Genomic DNA, 22,276 nt, shown 5'->3' on the forward strand with positions numbered 1-22,276 from the left:
GAACGAGTTCTTCCCCGCTCGCTGCCATGTTGTTTGTGTGTCAAGCGCGTGGGGGGAGGGGTGAGCCCACTCTGAACTACGGGAGCCCAGCATGGAGCGGCGGTGGTGGATTTTAAATAGAAACTCGATTTTCATTAAAACAAATCAGCCTAAACTACAAATTCGACTTAATCAATAAAATCGATTTATCGCCCAGCCCTATCCAAAGGTGTGACTACTGGCTAGTTGTAACCATGGAGATCCATCCCATCTCTATCTTAGATCTGACACAACGTGAACAGCAGCTGCATTAGTGGACTGGTATTTTTAGACGATAATGTTAAGATAATCACTTGTTATGGTTTAAGAATAGCATATATCCCTTATGAAATTCATTCTTCATTCATCGTCCGTAACTGCTAGGGGTCATGGGGGGGCTGGAGCCTATCCCAGCTGACATTGGGCGAGAGGCAGGGTACATCCTGGACAGGTCACCAGAGCTAACATGTAGAGACAGACAACCATTCACACTCACATTCACACCTACGGCCAATTTAGAGTCACCAATTAACCTAACCTGCATGTCTTTGGATTGTGGGAGGAAGCTGGAATACCTGGAGAAAACCCACGCTGACACAAGGAGACATGCAGGCTCCACACAGGGGTTCGAGCCCCCCACCCTGGATTTCAACCAGGAACCCTCTTGCTGTGGGGCGACAATGCTAACCACTGCACTACCATGCGTCCCCTTTATGAAGTAATTATCATTAATATGCAATAATTTAACACACTGCATTGCGTCTGTCTGTTATCTAGCAAAATGTAGGTTAAGGGGAAGTATTCACTAACGGCAAACTGCTCATTAACTATATTTAAAACATGACAGTCACACAACACTGGTTTGAGCTCTCGTGTTTGACCCTAATTAAACTCTGACCATAAACCTTTATCCACCCGAACTCCCCCTTTCAAGGCAATAACAAGAAATTGATTTCTGCTACAGTGAATGCATGCGTGTACCATCCTACTTGCAGGACACTTCTCCCCAGTTGCGCAGTTGATACCCCCCCCCTCCGACATTAAACAGCCCATTACTAGACACTGATTGCAGTTAACACCAACGCCAGGCCATATTAATCGTTCCATCCTTCCGCTCTAGTGGCTCGGCGTAGATTTGAACCTGAACGCTTATCCGGGATCATTTAACAAGGTTCGAAGAAGTGAGGGGATTTCTGTCAGTGTGTATCACATCACTCCTGCTGCACCGGGTTTAGTCAGGCTGTTTGAAAATGAAAGGAGTCAGAACAGAGGCAACGTTAGATAGAAAAGACAAATTGGATGTTTTGGTACTAACGGGGCAAAGAGAGGAGCCGTTTGATAAAAGCAGTAGCAGGAAGGTCATACAAGACTTGTCTGTTTGCAGCAGCGATTTTGAGGTAATAGGCAGCAATTTCCACAAGCGACCATAAGAGGGGAAAAAAATGAGAGTGAAGATGAGAGCGAAATACAATAAGGCGAGGACTAAAAAAAGGAGAGACGATACAAGCCATGACTACAGTGGAGATAGAGAGGTGATGTGCAGTATGAATGACAATGAGGAATACCTCTTAAGTACGATGGTGTTATTACAGTATTTCATGTCTATCTGTCATAAAAGATAAGTGATCTTACAAAGCTCTGCCAGCTGCTCTCTGTTTATACACAACTGAGCTGACCAAAGCACTCCTGATACTGTATCATAAAAGCATTCTCTCTCTGTCTATGTTACTTATTCCATTCATAAGTGGACGGAACAACGCTCACACTATCACAGCCATTTAAGGCATTTTGTATCAAATAACTGTATTCATTTGATACTAAATACTGCAGTTATGTAGCCTGACATCGCCACACCAAATCACAAATGTGAGTTGGTTCATTTTCGACAATGTTATCGATGGGGGTAGACCAAAATGCCTCTGGATGCAATTGAACAGACCCACAACCAGTGCAACACAACGTGACATAGTGCTGAGTGACAGACAAATGTAAACAGACCACAAAGTGCACAGATGAGCGGTGATGGTTTAGCGTCAATACTATGTCTGTGAGTGTTGCTGTTTTTGCTGTCAGAAATTGAAAATAGTACAGAAGCACCACATCAGCTGCAGTCATCTTGGTTGTTTTTCGAAAATGCCTCAAAGGAGCTCCTCTTCTCTGAGCTAGGTTTACGCTTGCTGTACTATCCCCATTTTAAGGGTGCACGAGTCAAAAGCAACATCACATATTTTGTGCAAAGCATTAAAGCTCCGCAAGTTGTCAGTCTTCTTTCTTTCTTTCTTTCTTTCTTTCTTTCTTTTTCTTTCTTTCTTTATTCGTATCCCCATTAGCTTCCACAAAGTGGTCGCTAGTCTTCCTGTGGTCAACACAAAAAAAAAACCCATTAAAAATATATCAATTTAAAATCACGCAAAATCAACGAGACAATAGAATTCAAAATCAACCTAAAATTAGGACAAAAACAGAGTAAGAATAACAACATTGTCACAAACTCCCTGCACCAAGTAAATGAAATAGAATAAAATACAATACAATTCACAAAAATGTTCCAGAACTACCATAACAAAATTTACATGTGATTCATCAATTTTAGTTTCAGTGACTTCTTGAAGAAATATCTAATTCTAAACTGTCATAACATCTGTTCGTGGACTTGGTGCTGAGAAGACCAGTGCTCACTTGACGTGTCACATACCCATGACAAAAACCACTATAGTTTATCACTAAAGAACTGAGGTGTATTTTTCAAGATGACAGTATGCATGAATAACAAAAGACTAGATTTTAGTTTAGCCTCCACAGTCAGCCAAGATAGTCAATTATGCATCTCACACACATTGGCACGGAAAGAACAATGAAGAACTAATCTGGCTGCCCTGTTCTGTATAATTTGAAGCTTTCTAAGGTGTTTTTGAGCAGCACTTGACCAGATGACTGGGCAGTACTCCAGGTGTGACAGAACAAGTGACTGAACAACATCATTCATAACAGAAGGTGGAACATAACCAGAACATTTCCTTGACATGGCAATGCCCTTTCCCATCATGGAGACAATGTGATCGATCTGGTCAGACCAAGACAGTAACACCCAGTAATGTAGTTTTAGTGACCTGCTCAACTAACATCCCATCTATAGACAGACTGAGAGCAGTAGCATTAGCTTCCTTTCAAACCTGCCTCATATTAGATAAACAGTTGATTGGCAGGAGGCAGGGAAGGTCAGCTGTCTGTTCAGAAGGGAGACCAGACACATCTCCCAGACCAAATCAAACACGAGCTCGCAGATTAGACTGGTTCCCAGGTGAACAGTTAGGAAATGTTACTTAGAATATCAGTGAATTTTTAAATTATGACTACATATAAGTTGGCATTTTCATTGCAATAAGGATGAAGGAAACACCATATGGTTACATTACTTTTAGCTTACAACAGTGGTGGAAGAAGAACTCAGATCTTTTACTTCAGTAAAAGTAGAAATAAAACTGTAAAAATACTGTATTACAACTCAAAGTCCTGCATTCAAAATTTTACTTACTGTTAAATTTCAATAAAAGTGCAGGCTATTGTTTGCTTAAATCACGGAAAAATTAACCAGCTTATATTTGGGACAGGCGTCTCTATGAATTACGGTATTCTTTAATGCTCACGGTTTCAGTCAAATGAAATGAACGACTGAATTATGGAGAATCTTACCAAGCTAACAATTAAATATTGAAAAAAGTTTAAACATTTATATTTGTATGCACGATCTAAGCAGCTAACTAAGGTTAGCTCAAGCGGGTAGCAAACGAAACGGTTTTCAACAACCAAAGAAGTTTCATAAAAATGAACTACATGGCAGCCAGACCAGGCATCTAATTGAGACAGAGGTTTATTTGGCAAAATGTGTAGCCACACTGGGCTAGTAAAAGGTACTGGGCGTTTAATTGGGACTAGGCTTTTATTTGAGGTTTTAGGGTAAATAAAAGTATAACAGTATTAGAGTCAAAATATACTTAAAGTATCAAAAGTATGTTCTCATTATGCACTGGACTATATTTAGTGAGGCAATTACATGTTCAACACTTTAATGTTGCTGCTGCAAAGGTGGGGCTTATCTTAACAAATGTATGTATACTGGCAAGGATGTTTATTCCGTAATAATGCATCATATTTTGTGTTACTAATCTGAATCTGCAAAGTGACTTGTAACTAAAGATATCAGACAAATGAAGCAAAGTAAAAAGTACCACATTTCCATCTGAAATGTAGTGAAATAGTATAAAGGAGCATGAAATAGAAATACTCAAGTAAAGTTCAAGTACCTCAAAAGTGTACTGAAAAACAGCACTTGGGAAAATATACTTAGTTACTTTCCACCACTGGCAAAATTAAATGAGATTGCTAGGGTGGACAAAAACTGGTACAGAATTGTGCACACACAATACATTTAATATGGAAAATCTGAAGCCTTATATTTCCCAAAAAGTAACTATATACAGTATATTTGCAAATTTGGCAGATGAAGACTAACCTGTGCTTGTCATTCACAGATTCTGAATCATTCAACAGTGTTTTCATATGTGGGTTTTTTTTAGCTTAAAAAAAAGTAAAGGTACCTAATTAACATGACTCTTGATTTCCTCATTTAATTTCTAACTTTAACCTGTTACATCTACTAAGTACTAATAATGATTCAATAATTTAAATGGTCCAGTAAAGGTACCTGTTGATAGCAGAGCTGAGCTCATCCAGGCGCCGTGCGTCAGTGGTGGAGGTGTTGTCGAGTTTGGACAGGCTGTCCATCCTCTTCAGAATCACCTCCAGCATGTCACTGATCTTCCTCAGTACACCACGTGACTCCACGCCTCCCAGCACTGAGTGGAGACACAAACATGGAAGAGGAGACGGGAGATGAATGAAAAGCTGGACACTGGGGTACATAACAAACTTGCACAACAGCATGCACATTAATCACAAAGCCTGCAGCTCTTCTGGCTCACCACACTGTAGTTGATTTTGGCTGCGCTCTTGTTTTGGACAACTGTCTCTACGCACTTCACTGCAATGCAGATCAAAAGCAAATTCCCTTCTGTTGTGTGCCAAACAATGCAAAAGTCCTAATTTTGATTTGTGGGAAAACATTCGCAATCTACCTTCCTTCTGTACTGACTACAAGTGCTCTGCTACTGTAGCGCAAGACATTTTATGGATAAAAAAAGGACTATTCCTCTGAAATGAAATATCATTTAAAAAGGTATAACTCCTTAGTGGGATTTCTCTGTCATAAAACGTTTGGTTAATAACCCTAAATGACAAAGTAGGGCTGAAATAGAGAACAGTGTCACCTGTAGATTCAACCCATCTACCTTAACAACTTTGGTGAAATTCAAAGATGCTTTTAAACTATAACAAGTAAACAGTTTATTCCAAGAAAAGTGGAGCTGCCGGAGTTTGATGCGTTGCCTCTGTTGTGCAGTTTGCTGACGCCACCTCACTGATTAAACCAGACTCACCATAGGGGCAGCCAACATGTAATGCTCCCAAATTCATGTAATTAAAAACAATGATTGCTCATAATTACCGCCTCACAATTTTATGCCTCCATGCACAAGTCAAGTTGCAGTTACCGTTTACATCCATGTTTGTCCGGACTCATATATAGCCTTGACAGTTGACAATGCTTCGTATATCGATGTAACTGTGGATGCTTCATACACACATGTTCAACCCGGCAGCACTGAAGATCTATGCAATCGACACAGTTTCAAGGTGGGCACCCAAGATTAGTGTCAGTAATGCAGTGTCTGACCAGATGTCTCTCCCTCTGCTACTGAGTTGTGGTGTTGAATAGAGGTCAGAAAAGTGTTTTTGCAGAACTTTATGATGCTGATATAAAATTTCATCACTTTATCATTTTAAGCTATTAGATATTTGTGTTAAATTTGTCATAATTAGCACATGTTTTTGAGGTCATGATGACCTTCACCATTGAGCACCAAAATTGAATGAGCTCATCGTTGAGTCCAAGTGGACGTTTGTGCCAAATTAGAAGAAATTCCCTTTAAGGATTTCTTGAGATATGGAGTTCATAAGAATGGGACAGACAACCTGAAAACATATTACCTGTGGCCATGGCTATTGCCTGTGTGGAGGCATAAAAAGATTACTTCATAAAGCTTAAGAAAACAATTGCTGTGAATCAATTATTAATTATTTGTTTTCTATTTAGCTTGTCAAATGTTTACCTTTAATTGATTCCTATCCATGTTTGCTTTGAGTTGATGCAAGGCTGTCAATTTCTGCAGCTGCATCAAACATCCCCTACATGACACACACAGACTGTCCCTAAAAAAAGATGACCATTCTGGATATGAGAAAGACAAATCCCACCATAATACCACTTTAACCTCATGAGAGCAGCTCCTCTACATGAGCGTGTGTATAATTCCTCATCTTAAAGTCTAAAAGCAAACAGTTTGATTAGCCTAGTCTTTAACCTGCATATCAAAAGCTTGATCTCTCATTTCCTCTACCTACAGTGCACTTTGCCCAGTGGTGCTGTATTCTGATCTCTTGTCATAAACTGGCTTTTGTTCAGGCCAGACACCCAGACAATCTGGAGTCTGATGTCTGAATATGGGCTTACCTTTATATCCTTTGATACCCTTTGATATGAGGATAACTTCTACCAAGACTATGAGTTATGAAAAGCCTGGAACTAATTATGCTGAGGCTTCTTTTTTTCTGTCTGCATCATGACCAGTTTATTTCTTTCACCCAGCACAGCAGAATGGGCTTTCTAAGGACAGGAAGGAGCAGCTGTGTGCCTTGTGTTGTATGTGCCGGGAGACATCATTGGCCATCAGAATTGAATAGTGAGTCTTAACACATACACAGACAGATGCCACTCCACAGACAGTGAAGGAGAGAGCTAGAATATTCTCTGACTGGATAAAAGGTGTACAAGACCTCATTAGGATAGTTACACAGACACTGCCAGGGTCAGAGTGTCTGTGAATTCAGTCATAATGGCCCAGAACGAGGAAGGTGACTGAAAGGTGGAGACACAGATGGAAAGCTTTCTCATTTAATGTCCTTTTGGAATTAATCTCTCCCATATATGTCTAACTCATCATTTTTAAGTGCTCATAGAAAAAGAAACAGAAAAATCTTATGATGAAACAATTTCTAGTGAGAATGAGAGGGAGAAAATTGTAGCTCAGGTGGTGATTGGCTCTTGCCTTCAAGCAGGCTCATTTTTCATAAGAGAAGTACTGTATAAAGACATGTGATGAGAGGTGCTTGGCTTTTTAATTACCAGAGCCACCGATCTTACAGGTTCTGTATGTGACATTCAGAGCATTAATATAGCAATAACCCACTATTTACTATGTAAATATATAGTGGATTAATGGCATTCTGAGCAAATAATGAAGTCATGCTCCCTCTGTATGTGTTGTAATCCGAGCTTCTCTGTGGTTTATTGTGATAGCCCGGTTCTGGCTGCTTTGCACTGCGCTCATATGTCCGTTAGCACTGATACTGGGACAGGACTGTCATGGAAACGCACGGTGCCCACCCTCTGGTTCCCTCCTGGTTAACACTGTTAGCCCTGTCAGCACTGTTGCAGTTCTTTAGCGCTGTTTATGGAGTTAACACCGTTTTTTGCTAGCCGCCAGCTCAGCCACCTCCTTTAAGGTAGCCGTGTTCAGACAACTCATACTCCCTGAATTTCGCATAGAGCCTCTTGAATATATAGAGCCATTCTTTTTTGTTCATTACTACAATTATTGTGCCCTGTGCAATGATAAGGCTGTATTCTGATGGATATGGGGATATGAGGATGGAAGGAAAACAATGTTGATACACATGCTTGATCCTAACATCACTGACTTAATCCACACCCTTAAAAGCTCTAAATATATTTTCCTAGCTTTTACTCTGAACAATGAACGTTACACCATATTTAGCCAAAATTAGAATCGTTTGGGCTATTTCAAATCAGACTTTTTGTCTCTCTAACAGCTAATGACGGTTCACAGTATGTTGCCAGACCAATGTCTATCAAATCTGATCATACCCCAACCACACAGTCCTTATGAAGCAGAGTAGCTGAGGTAACAATATTTCTTCCCCAAGATCTTTAGCTTTGGTTGTTGCTTACTTAGTCACGAAAATGTAATGTTATTGAGAAAAGCTTACGATTTTAAACCAAGTTTTCAGTGGCTTTAAAGGGGAGCTAATGTTTTTTTCAACCTGGGCCTTATTTTCCATTCTACTTTTGTCTAAATGAGTGATAGGATGTTCAATATTTGACATTTCTCCAGTACGAAGCTAGGGCTGACATGCCTGCAGCCCGTGAGCGTGCGCTATATTAAATAATAGGGCAAATAATAGCTCATTTAAATTGAAGAGCGGATGAGGAGAGAGAGGGAGCAGCAACAGGCAGAGGAACATGTCTGAATCCAGCTAAAGGTAAACACAGACGTTCATTTCTCCTTTCCGTTATGTTGTCGGATAATTATACTAACAATCCGAGCCTATCTGTGTGAAAAAAATGCACTTTCAGTGGACATATTCTATTGTTGTTTGACGTTGTCTCAGTGCCCTATTATTTAATATAGCGCTCGTTCACGGGCTGCAGGCAGGTCAGCCCTGGCTTCATACTGGAGAAATGTCAAATATTGAACATCCTATCAGTCATTTAGACAAAAGTAGATCGGAAAATAGGGCCCAGGTTGAAAAAAACATTAGTTCCCCTTTAACACCTGGAAACAAAACATGTCTTTGACACTACATGTTAATGGATGGACACTAATGTGTGCAAATCTAATTAGTGGGCGAACACAAATCAAACAGGTGTCAGGAAATGCAAAGAATAAAATGCAAATGGATGTTGGCAGATAGTAAACAAGCCAAATGAGGTGTTCATACTAGTGTACACTGTAGATGCATTTTAATGTCAGTATAAGTGTATGTTTAACCCGGGTATATAATGAATCCAAATATGGTCACACATTATAGTGCAAGGTAGAGAGGGCCTGTGGGAATCTGTCTACTTCAATGCGATGCCATTATTAAATCTGCAGTAACCGCATAATGCAGTAAACAGCCTGATAACACACAGCTATGCACATAAGGCACACAAAGGTAAGAGTGTATTCTTCCAGTCACCCATAAGAGGAATCAGTAAGGCCCATATTGACACTGCAAACACCTGGATTATGCAGTCTGACCACTCTGTCACACCTCATGTCTGCTGCTTGACAGGCAATTACAGCCAATGGGTTCCGGTGCCTAACAGCTCCGGTGCAAGGTCATTGTCTGCCTCGATCTCTTCCAACAGCCGAATCCTAAGTTCAGTGACTTATCTCCTCAGTGACAGATGTATTCGTCTAAGACTGACAGTGTCATGTCCTTTGTCTGTGATGGATTGCTGTGTCAGAGTTTGCCGGTGGGTTGCTCTGGTGACATCTTTGTGATTGGCTGATAATGGATAACGTCTGCAGTATGTTGAGGGTCAAAGAAATTGAAGCAATGGCCATGCTTAGAAAATTATTATTGGGTCAAACAAATATGAGCCTGTCTAATATTCAGTGTCTCTCCCAGAAATGATAGTCTTGGCAAAGCCTCTAAACAAGCATTTAGATGACCCAAAGTACACACACTATTAGGGCTTGTTTTGCTCAAATCATGATAAATTTGGTACTTGGGTACAGTTTAATATGGGTGATTCCCTTTGTACTTGTGTTACTCGTATTACTTGTGATAATAAATATGAGACAATTAGAAAAACAATGGAGTAACATTACAATACCCTTGCTGACAGATGTTGTGGCTGTTATGTTCAGCAGTGTAGCAAAAGGGGGCAAATGGGAGTCTAAAGGTACAAGGGATCCAAAAAAGTTAATGAACAGATCTTTCATTTGTTCCCATGGTCTAATGTGTCTAATATCATTACGAGTCAGGGGGCTAATTGTTCTCTCTGACTCTTTGTTTCTTGATAAATCTCTGTGTCAAATATGCAGTCACAGATGCTGCACTCCCATGGATGGCAAGTGACCAACTGTAATAAATGAGGTCTGCCTCTGAGAAGCTGATCCTTGTTGCGATTTCATTGTGTACCTTTATTAAAGCACACTGGAAATATTTTGAATGTGTTTCACTGGAGTGAACAAATACGAATTTGCAGGACAAGTGCCACATAGCTTGCATAACTGATACCATTACATAGAAAATGACTGCCCTCATCAGATGAAACCTCATTCAGAACTCACTGGTGTAATATATCTGAGTGAAGGACACTGTGACCAAAGACGCTGCAATGCAATGGACAGTGGAGAGGAGATAAACAGCGGTAACAGATGAGATGGTTTGACTGGCTAAAGCTCAAAGGGCAGATGAGTCAAAAACAGGGAAGTGTGTGTCATTGGCATTACAGACAAATAGCACCTGAAAAAACGGGCCCAGTTCTTTCTATGAAAGTTGCTCAGTGGCACATGACGCCAAAATGGCATGTGACTGTGTAATTACACTGTTCGGCCACTACAAAAATTGGCTGCTCTGTACTGCGCTCATATAGCTGTTGCTGCTGATAATATTGTCCTGACTCATAGTAGCAGCATCATCATGGAGGCATAACATCCCCCCCTACCAATTCATATTTGTAAAACCTTCCTTGAGCCAAGGGAAGGGATTCAAAAATCTATGATGTCATCACCATGTAAACTTTGTGAGCCAAGTGAGAACTTACAGGTGGGGCCAGCGGGAGATTCACTGCTGCACATATTCACTGGACTGCATACTGCAGAAGTAAACCCAGAAGCTAGAAACTTTCTTTGGCAAATGCTCCAGGCGAGCAGTTCAACTGGACTGAGTGGGTGCCATCTTGGGGTCCACTATCTTGTTATTTATATATATCTATAACTCAGACTCTGAATTATAGATATGGTCTGAATGTGGCATACAGCTTCTTTAATGGGATGCAAAAGTCTTTATTGCTAATCACAATGTATTTTGATGTAGCACAATAGCTTCTAAATAGATTTAACTGGTCCTGAAGCAGCAAAATTTAATGAACACAAAGGAGCCAAATGTAAAAGAAATGAAATAAGAGGACCAACGTGGAACTGGGAGGTTTCTGACCTGCAGCAGTAATTGATACTTAAATGCTGTGAAGCAAGAAGTCTAAGAATTTAGGTCTAATATGCATAACCCCACTTAAAGCAGAGATCATGAATGATACCTCTGATCCTCCAGCAGACCAAAGAAGAAAAACTGATCTAAGCCCAATGTCAGAGCCTTCCAAGTGAAAGTTCCCCGATTACAAAACAGGCTTTAAAAGTCTGCCTCCCATTACGGTTAATGTGCACAGCACTGACCATGTTTCCCCTACACCAGAGAAACCTTCCAGATTAAGAGCTGATGGTATCATCACAACTTTCCCCGTCTGTTCAGCTTGATAGAACCAATTCAGCCTCTATGAATAAACATTTTAAGGTATACTTGGAAAATTACAATTGCAAATGTCATCAAAAACATGCATGATAAATATTCGATTACCTGTAAGCAAGGTGTGTAGTTCACTTGCACTGTGACACACTGAGGCTTAAGTTATATTAAGGTCCCTGCTGAAAGCAAATTTACAGTGTGAGTGGGATCAGCTTTTAATAGTGATGATTGCCTGAAGGACCAAAATACCACATTTAGCAAGTCTGAGCAAAAAAGCCGAAGGCATCATGAAACAGAATAACAAACAGCACAGCGTGTCGTTGTGATTCAACTGTATTTGTGAGTCGTTCCAATTATTACACATTGTTAATAAAAGACTTGTTGCATTTGCTTATCTTGATCAATGCTTGCATTTATTTTGAGCTGATTGATGTGTCACTGCCCTGCAGATTCAACTATGCAGTAATGGCACCTTTGAGAATGGAGACATGTGGGTCAGTCATTCCAAACACTTTATGAGATTTTACCAAGTAGCGCAGACCCAAATCAAAAACAAATAATAACAAGATTAAATGAACTATAATTGGCAGTAAAAGAAAATCAGAATCCCCTAGACTCCCCCATCAATGAGCAGGAATCAAGAGACAAGCTGTGCACTAAAACCCCAAAAAAGCCAGTGGGCTTGATGGCACCATGAACGAGATGTTGAAATACACGTTCAAAATCCCAACTGGCCATCCTGACACTCCTCAATCTGATTCTGACTGTACATTATTTCCCTGACATCTGGAATCATGGTCTCATAACACCCACTTGCATAACTGAAAATAAATTAAACCTGAATAATTACTGAAATATAGCTGTGAACAGTGATCTGGGGAAAGTACTTTGAAACATAAATTCGAGACACATAAACCTTCTTACCACACACCATGTGTTGAGTAAAAGTCAGATTGGATTTGTACCAAAACACCACACTACAGATCATATTTACACCCTACACACCTTAACTGACGAACATGTTCACCAAAACAAAAACAAAATCTTTGCATGTTTCATAGATTTCAAAAGGGCATTTGATTCTGTTTGGTACATTGGTCTATTTTTTTTTTTAAAGTTATTGAATTGGTGTAGGAGGTAAAACATATGACATAATTAAATAAATGTACAAAAACAATAAGTGCAGAATAAAAATTGGCAACAAAAGGACAACATTTTTTTCTCAGAGGTGTGGAGTTAGACAGAGTCGCTGTATGAGTCCCACTCTATTCACGAACTGGCCACCATCTTAGAGAAATCAACAGCATCTGGTCTCATTCAACACAGCTCAGAGATCAAACTCCAGCTCTATGCAGAGGACCTGGTTCTGCTGTCCCCTACAAAAAAGGCTTTACAGCAGAACCCTGACCTGCTACAGCAGAACTACCAGACATGGGCCCTGGCAGTAAACATGACAATGACATTTCAAAAAAGTTCCAGATCTCAGAGAAATACAAATAGATTCACATAAAGAACACACAGATTAGACAACTGCATAGATTACAACTATTTAGGGTTCAAAATGAATTCCACTGGAAGTTTTAACCCAGCAATAAATGAACTGAGAGAGAAAGCATGTAGGGCTTTCTGTGCAATAAAAAGTCACATTTACATTCAAAGTCCAATTTAAATCTGGCTCGAATTATTATTATATATATCTGTAAAAGAGCCAATTCTCCTCTATGGTAATGAGGTGTGGGATCCTCTTTGGTATCAGAATTCGACTGAATTGGACAAACAGCCAACTGAAAATCTGCATTTAGAGTTCTGCAAAAGCATCGTGCAGGGCCAGGAAGAACCAAAACAATAGCTGCAGAGCTGAATCAGCCCAATTCCAAGATGCTCAGTTCACTTTTTAACCCTGTTCTGCCTCAGGACCGGTCTGAGACCAAAGATTCAGAATCAACCTAAGTATAATGCACCAGAATCAAAACTACATCACCAACTGGGACACACAAACAAAAGCACACAGCAAATTGCAGTGCTCTTTGGCCCAAAAAGTACACTACAATGCGGCAGATTACCTGACCACAGTGACTGACATTAAACACAGAACTACCTTGACAAAGTGCAGACTGAGTGAGCACAACTTTACCATCAAAATAGGCCACTACAAACAATCATGGCTCCCTGAAGAGGAGCACTTTTGCCAGCTGTAGAAGGAAGGCAATGATAAGACAGAGCTGCACATCCCGTATTTGACCAGATAACCAACATAAACAATATGTCTTCAACTGCCACACTACACACACATACACAGATACACTTTGTTGATAGCCATCAGTATGTTCAGCATACATTATATAATATTGTTGACATGGTTGTTACTTTAGCACTTTTGCCCTATAATGATAAAAAAAGGTGGATTCCCCATTTTGTACTACCTTGTACAATGTCCTTTGGCAATACTGTGTTTCAATATGGTTATGGCAATAAAGCTTCTTCGAATTTAAGTGACTGAATTGATAAAAAAATGGGTAGAAAAGTGTAGTCTTCTAAACTGACTCCAAATAACCAAATATTTACTTTAATTAGAATTGTGCTGCAAGTTATTCATTATGCATGAAGGAATAATTATCTGCAGAGATCAAACAAAAAGTGTTTTTTGGGGCCTTCAGTCATGAATCCAGCACAGAGCTGCTGTACCGTCTGAGTGACTACCTGTTTGTGTTTGTGTAAGATAAATGCAGACTTAAGATTGAATGAGAGTCAAAGTGGTGAGCTAACAGGGCCAAGCTGCTGGCATACTATTTCATGCCGTGTTTGGCTTCCCCCACTGGCATGGGGTGGAATAAATCATCACACACACACACACACACACACACACACGCGCGTGCATACACTGCCCTTCTTTAGCCACCATATTGGACTGAATATTTAGTGTCACGGCACATCATATTTCTCCTGAGGACTGAAATGCGTGAAGCGTAAAAAGAATCCTTGTTAGTGTCTCTAAACAGACTAAAAAACCAAGAGGGAGACCGTTTGTGTATGTCTCCTATATGCGTGTGCGTATGTGTATGTGCGCATGCTGTAGTTAAAACAGAAAGTTGGCTTAATCCCAAATCTAATTTCATCCTCTGAGCCGCACAATCTTGACAGTGGGAACAATTAACATTAGTGACTGTAAATTAAATCGCACAGCACAGATGCAGCTTCATTATGAATCCATACAGAATACAAAAAGTAGCAATATAATAAGTCACTGCATGTGTCTGAGCTTAGAAAATGAGTCAAGGAAATAGACACAGCGTGTCTGTGTGCTTGAATTTATTGTAATGGAAATGACAGCAAGGGTCATTCAATACAAAACAGCTATGACTTCCCTCCATCAAATTCCTTTTTATGTCACTGCTTAAAAAAGTCACATTTCAGCAACGCAGGGAAAAGGATTTCTCTGTGTCAACTGCACCATCACAAAAATTACATTTCATACCTCAGCACAGGAGGGTGCCACACAAAAGGAGACAGCGTGGCAGGGGTGTGTTTATACAATATATAAGGACGTCTATGACTATGGCATGTAATATGTACAGGGTGGAGTACAATGGATTCTTCCATTACAGTTTAATGCAGGGCAAAAACAAAGCTTTAAAGCAGCGGGGTTCCTTCCATTAAAAGTGTGTGATTGTGCCCGGAGGTGTTCTGGTGGCCTGTGCGAATGTGCGTGTGTGTGTGTGTTTGTGAAAAGGACAGAGGTCACTGAGAGGGCACTCTACAGCTGGGTGAACGGGTGGGTTTTTGCTCTTTTGCTCTGCTATTTTCACATCGTTAATTGAATTTAACTGTATTACACTGCACAAAATATCTACTGTGATATGACGGTGTGTGTGTGCTCTAATTCTGTATTTTTGAGAGGTGTTAAGATTTAGATGAGCAAAGCCCAAGTGTACTGAACAATTTAATATTGACAGTTGAGAACTGCAAATCAAATATGGCACGATCCCATAAAAATAGCATTTTGAAAATGATGAAATCCGATGTGGAAAAACTCGGCTGAAAGAAGTGAGGAATGAGTGTTCACCTGCAGCGGAGTTATGGCGCTTTGAAAACGTTTTCCCGTCTCCACATATCAAGCGTGATCGAGCTCTGTCTTTGAAAATGAAACTGTCTTGAAGCAAACTCTCTATCATTTGATATGTGGTGGGTTTGTGAGACAGCTCTGAACTATAATCCTTCCTACGGTGACTCAGCCAATCATTTGTGCGTGTGTGTGGGGATGGTATGTGTGTGTGTGATGCCATGTGAGTGCATCTATACAATCACCTCTTTAAGTACAATAATGCACGCACATTTGTGTGCATGAGGTATTGTGTGTGCCAGAACAGGATGGTGTTTTGATTGGCTGGGGGGGGCGTTTGCATATTCATGAGAAGAAAACCATTTGTGGTTTGATGAATGCTGACAGAAGGGCCTGCTGGATATGAGTTGACACAGCTAAATTAACCTGAGACCGATGTCATTTTGTCAAAGGAGCACACACACAGAGAAACACACACGCAGAATGGCAAGCAATACTAAAAGCCACCTAGACATGAAAATCCACCCCAAAACAAAACTGCGGTGTTATTTCACTGTAAATGTAAAAATAAGAAAAGAAAACTGTCTCTCTTGGCTGGAAATCTGAGAATTAAAGCTTGATGATGCTACATGATAGATTATGGAGACGTTTCATCAGTGCTTAATAACTCTGTGGGCTCATAAATGTTTTGTTTGAGATATTCCATCCCAGTGGGTATAATTTGAATTCAGGGCTTCCAGCTGTGGCTCAGAAAATGCATCTGTATCCCAGTTAAATCACTATGGGTGCTGTCATGGTTCCCATTATTCACTGTCAGCTTCAGGATTTGTTTGAGATGACATCATCACCGCAGTCTGTCTCAGCTCCTCAGGTTAAAGGAGAGGCTTGTGCATCGCTGACTAAAACTAAGCTGCGCAACTCAAACAAAATGCACACACAATAACCTCCAGCTGACACACAAACATACATATTAATACACACATAATGCATGGTCGTCTCTGCACACCCCTCCATCTCCCACCCTTTTCGTCCTCACTTCTCCCCCACTCCACCATCACCATTTACCCCTCCCTAAACAGTCCCTAAAGGATGTTGCAATGGCAACAATTAATGCAAAGTCAACCGATACCCAGAATTCTGCATGACCATCTTCATCAGTAAACTCACTTTCTTGTTTCTGGTTGTGACGATGCAGACATGAGACATGAATGTAGGGGTTAATGAGTAAACCTCTGAGAATATTTTTGGCCAGTTATGCATATTCGTCAATATGGTAATTTTGCTGCTCTTCAGTTTACTGCAGTGCACACCACCTGGATCTGATGGGAGCTAACGTTAGCTAGGGGCGCCACTCATTCAGCCATTACCCGTAGTAACGCCTTCCCGACCTAACAACATTGTTGTGTAAACACTGTGCCCACTCTCTGGTCTTCGCGCAGGTCACTCCGATGAGTAAGCTATTCTGTTAGCACCATTAGCAGTGTCAGCATGACTACTGGTGCAAACATAGTTAACACCAAGTACGTTTACATGCACACTGACATTTCATGGTTTTTCCGAATATGAACATATTCTGAATTTGATGTGGGTCATGTACACTGCGTACTCCGTTACAATTTTTCAAATTTGGCCTTCTTCTGAATTAAGCATGTTGCGATTAAGATGGGGGACATGCTGGTATTGGTTGGATTTAAGGAGTGTTCTTTGGGCAAATATATAGCTCATTCATAATATGCGTCTCAACTAGGGTTTTAGCCGCAGCTTGTGACACACTGCCTCTTGTCTGTTTACAGTCAGCTCTGTGCATTGTCATGGATACGTTGTGCACTAACCAACTTGTTAACAGTCTGCCAGGCTGAACAGAGCTGCATGCCTAAGGGAAATCCCACCTTCAAATCCACTTTTAAATATTATGAAAGACTTGGATATCAACAGGTTTTTGGATATGTGCAAATATCACAACACGGACAGATGAAGGCATGAAAGAGGGAGACTGCGCTTGCATTGTCAGACAAGTCCACCACCGGTAGGAAACTTTGTAAAATCCTACTTTGAGGCAAAGAAGCAAAATGACAAGCGGCTTCAGTAGTTCCACTTTTCTATATTTTGATGTGATAAACGATTTGTATGGAGTATGTTAATCAGTATGCACGACTTGTCGAGCATACACGACCACGGCATGTTAACAGGAGCATCAGTGGAATATTTATTTTCATCAGCTATGTAAACGGCATATTGTCTTTGCTAAAGGGGTTTTGCAGCTCAAAATAAAGCCACTTACTCATTATGGCTACCTGGCGGCAGAGGATGGCCACCATGTTTCCGCAGCAATGTATCCAACACTGGGATGTTATTATTGGCAAAAATGACTGCTATAGGACATGCAAGGAAATTCCCTGATGTTCTGCCCAAACCCTGGAGTAAACTGTTTTGCACCGTGAGCAACATTGTAGTGAACACAATCAACATCAATTGATTGAACAAACACAAACACTTGACAAACACTTTTCTGTGACAAAACACCCAGAGAAAAGCTGAAATACATGGACAACAGAAAAGACAAATCATTATCACAGAGGCTGTTGCATCCAGATCTATTGCGAGTAAAAGGCGTTGGTGTAATGTAAATCACAAACTCAGAGCAGGTTTTATTCTCACTGGAACAAGTTTAATTTTTCATGATCATGCAAGAAAAAAATTGCAGCCATCTTTGCAATTTCCATTTGATCCCCTCATTTCATTGCAACAATACATCTACAAATGATGCAACAATCATTGCAATTTATTAGAAAAGCGGCAACAAAATCCTTGGGGGACAGCCTAAAGCCCTGAGCCCTCTTCCCTCTTCTCCCCTAACACTACTCTCTTGTCATCCTCCTTGTGCCCCTTTCTTCTTCCTTCACTTAATTCTTCACCCCCCCCCCCCCCCCCCCCCTTGTCTGCAGCAAAGGAAACAACACAATCACCAATCAACCTCACTGTCTCATCCCTCCAGCAGACAGACGTTCAGACAGACAGACAGACTGGTGCTTAATGCCCCGCTACCACTCCAATCTCCAGTACATCTCCTCTCTTCATTTCCACCCACATTCAATTACTACAAATTACATGCAGTTTAATTATTATGGCGCAGGAGCTCTACTGTTCATTAGCTAAAGAACGGCAAGACTGAGTGCAGACAGAAAAGAGTGGGATGTTGTGTTTTTTTCTTTTTAGCTGCACAATGGGAATGAAAGTGTATAGTGGGAGCAGGGTTTAAGCAAATGAAAATGCAGCAAATGAAGCATGAAGGAAGTGAAATATCGTGCCGACAATAAAGTAAACAAAGTGAATGCCAATGATCTAAAAGACAATTTAACAAGATGTAAGACCACACATGATGGGGATGATCAATAAGCTATTTTGTACCCTGCATAATAAAATAGGATAGAATAGAGCCAGCTGGCGATGGTGGGAAAAAACCTCCTTTGCTCCATGTTAATTCTCCCCCTTGGTTCAGGTTTTGAAATATTTATTGTTCATCTGGTTTTGACATTTTCTAACCATTCATCCAAAGACGTCAAGGCAAATTGGATTTCATAAAGGGAGATGGGATAGATGAGAGGATATTAAAAGACACAAAGAAAGACAGACAGCTACAATGCCTATTAATGCTGACACTTTCTGTCACTTCTACTTTGAGTGCTTCTCTGTTTTCGAAGTGATCGAGAAGGGAATGGAGAAAGACTCCATGTATGGCTGTAATCTAGCTCTTTGTGTCTCAACAGTTCAGCTTCAATTCAGCCCCCGTCCTCTCCCCCCTCCCTTTCAAAATTTTGTTTGTGTATAGAGCCTCTGTGAGCTGTTGTTTTATTTGATTCGCACTTGTTGTTTTGAAGATGCAAAGTGGTCAAGATCTCCCTCTTCTTAAAATATTCCACCCTCCGTCCATCTGCAATATCCCCTCTTATTCTTCCCCTCATCTTTTATTCCCTATCACTCTAGAATTTTCTCGGTTTCCCCCGCTGTCGACTTGATTCATCTTAGTTTACCCTTATGATGATGACAGAAGATGAAAAACTGGCATCACTGAGCTCGGAGACACACACACAAAGCACTTGAGACTGACAAATAAAAAGCAATATTTGAATAGGGGCCAAATTGCATATACACATATGCAGAATGAAAAGGCTAATCTGTTGACAAGTGCAGCGTGTCTGCGTGTGTGGGTGTGTTTGTTTCTTGATGAAACTGTGATGAAATGGGGTGATAGCGAGCGCTGTTTCAAACCACAGTTTCAAATGGAATACAAAACAATGGACTTATTCCGCAGATAGCAATATTCCTCTTGGAACTACACATGCGATGTGTTTACCTGCTGAATCGAATGGTGACATTTATGACCTCCCTTATGATTGCTAACACACACACAGACACCTTATGTAAGAAAACACAAGCACACTCATCCTCATCCCGACAAGCTTGACAGACAAGCCGTGGCCCTCGTTACCATATCCACCACCTACTAAAGCCGCTGTCTCTCAGAAAGCATTTCTCTGTTGACTTTCACAGGTTCAGCACAGCTCTGCTGTTCAGAGCGGACAGACACACAGCCGCAGGGGCTCCTTTCACTGCAACCACGTCAATGCATGTTAGTGTGACAGAGCGTTGTGTTCTACAACGAGACTGGCAGAGATCGAGAGGTTGAGTTTAGAGTGTGTGTGTGTGTGTGTCTGTGTGTGAGTGTGTGTGTAGGCGTATTAGATGGGAGGGTATACAAGAATTTAGATGGGGAATATGTGTGACGTGACCTTTTCGCTGTTCTGTGTGACTGAGTGTGCATATTTGGCTACAGTGTGTTCACAAATGTATGTGTATGTGCCAGTATGAGTAGGCCCTACACGATGTTTATCTCATTGATACATTTCCTGGAAAGACGGAAAAAAGAAAAATATAGCACAGGGATGTGGATGCCTTAATGGAGCTTGTGGTCACCTTACTGGGATAATATCCACATCATGTAGGATAGATGGTGGAGATGGGAAAAATTTCCATGTATCCATTTAAGTTAATTACTTTATACATCAGAGTTTGGTTTTCAGGAGCTGAAGTGTAAAGTCATACAACAGTAACAGGGCATAAATACTAGGGGTGCACATCACAAGTTTCATCATGCTTTGATATGATATCGATTCTTAGGACAATGATACAACATTTATTAATATCACAACTTCTGCCACAACACTATTTTGATTCAATTCAGGTTCTTGTGATCAATATAAGATGGTATCAGTAAATATCCTCCTTGTCCTTTTCTTGGCTGCTTACCATTATCTGCCTGGAATTAAGCAGCTGGCAGCGATAGAATGTTTAGAAAAGAGGTGAATTTGGATGGAAATGGCGACACGGATGTGACATTGGAATTTCAAAATAAAGGCCTATCGTAACAAATGTATCAATGTTTTCACTTCATCAGTAATATTGTATTGTCAGTCACTGAATCAATCAATCCAGAGCAATGTGAATACTGGCACTACTCTCCACACCACTTAGGAATGAAGAAGGCTCTCACACGAGCAGCAAAATGTCTTAAACTAAAACTCCAGTTCAGTGATTTTGATTCAACTTTTATCAGACAAGGCTGAGGTTGTTTTGACCTTCATGAGGTCAGTGTGTGATGGCTAACTAAATAACAAGCCAGCAGGTCAGTCAAGGGAAAGCACAAATGTTTGCATTATTTATTTCCACCTATTTTCCTCTCACCCCAGCTTCTGATACCATATATGCATTAGGCTGTATGATATGAAGCATGTTCACAACAAGCCAGTGACAGCTATATTACCACATACAATGCCAGCTAGCTAACAAAGTCTACAGAGAAAACAAATCTCTGAAGAAACTCTAAATTTTGTGACAAGATAATGAACAATGACCAGATCCAAATGGGATCTGAATCCATAAAGAAAATACTGAATTTAGCGGGCTGTTTTTTTTGTTGTTGTTGTTGTTTTTTTCCTTTAATGTGACAAATGATATTCAACTGACATAAAAAAAAAAAATCTGCTTAAAGTCTGTGGAAGTGTCGTTGGAAGTCTGTGGGCACAGATTCTCCATGGGCCTGCCTCTGAGTAACGACAACCTCGTAACCAACAAGTAAGTCCAGTTACCTTTGACTTAGTGATCACATAACCTGGATGACAAATAACCCTCATGGATGAAACGTCTTTTCAGCTTGTCAGTTTTGTTTAGATGTGCACAAACAAAGCAGTCCATGTCACTTTAGAATGAAAATTCCAGTAGGTAGATTAGACAGGCCACAATTAAAGGGGAACTATTTTGCTTTTCCTTATTTTCTGTCATATATACAATGCTACAGTGTTGGGTGTTCATATTAAACATGACCAAAGGTTCAAATAATGAGGTGAACGTATGTGAAAGTATTCCCTGTACCAAAAAGCTCAGACGTCAGACCATTCTAAATACTCTGTTTACAATGTTTTATCAAAATTTAAGACAAGCTGACATCAGCTTGTGACGGATTTCTTTATATGGTCATCTGCTCCAGGCACACTTCTGCAAGTGTTTACATTACGTAGCCTACACTGCTACATGTTGCTACATGCTAACACCAGGTAAACATGCAGAAGAGAAAATGAACTCCAAAGCACAGAGATTCAATTAGAAACTACAAAAAAACTGAGAACTGTGGTTGGTGAGATGTCACTGCTACCCACTTGGGGTGGCCTTATGGCCCTACTCCAGAGATAGTCCATCTCTGACATGGCA

General features: G+C 40.5%; 1 protein-coding gene across 1 annotated transcript in view; it reads right to left on the reverse strand.

The window, feature by feature from the left end:
* Positions 1-22,276, reverse strand: part of LOC126389793 (alpha-1,6-mannosylglycoprotein 6-beta-N-acetylglucosaminyltransferase B-like) — a 157,916-nt gene that overhangs the window by 100,300 nt on the left and 35,340 nt on the right. Inside the window, exon 3 of the mRNA XM_050043670.1 lies at positions 4,724-4,874. Within this exon, the coding sequence (XP_049899627.1) occupies positions 4,724-4,874 (151 nt within the window). The remainder of the gene's footprint in view (positions 1-4,723; positions 4,875-22,276) is intronic.

Source organism: Epinephelus moara, chromosome 5 (genome assembly GCF_006386435.1).
Source record: "Epinephelus moara isolate mb chromosome 5, YSFRI_EMoa_1.0, whole genome shotgun sequence".
Taxonomy (NCBI): Eukaryota; Metazoa; Chordata; class Actinopteri; order Perciformes; family Serranidae; genus Epinephelus; species Epinephelus moara.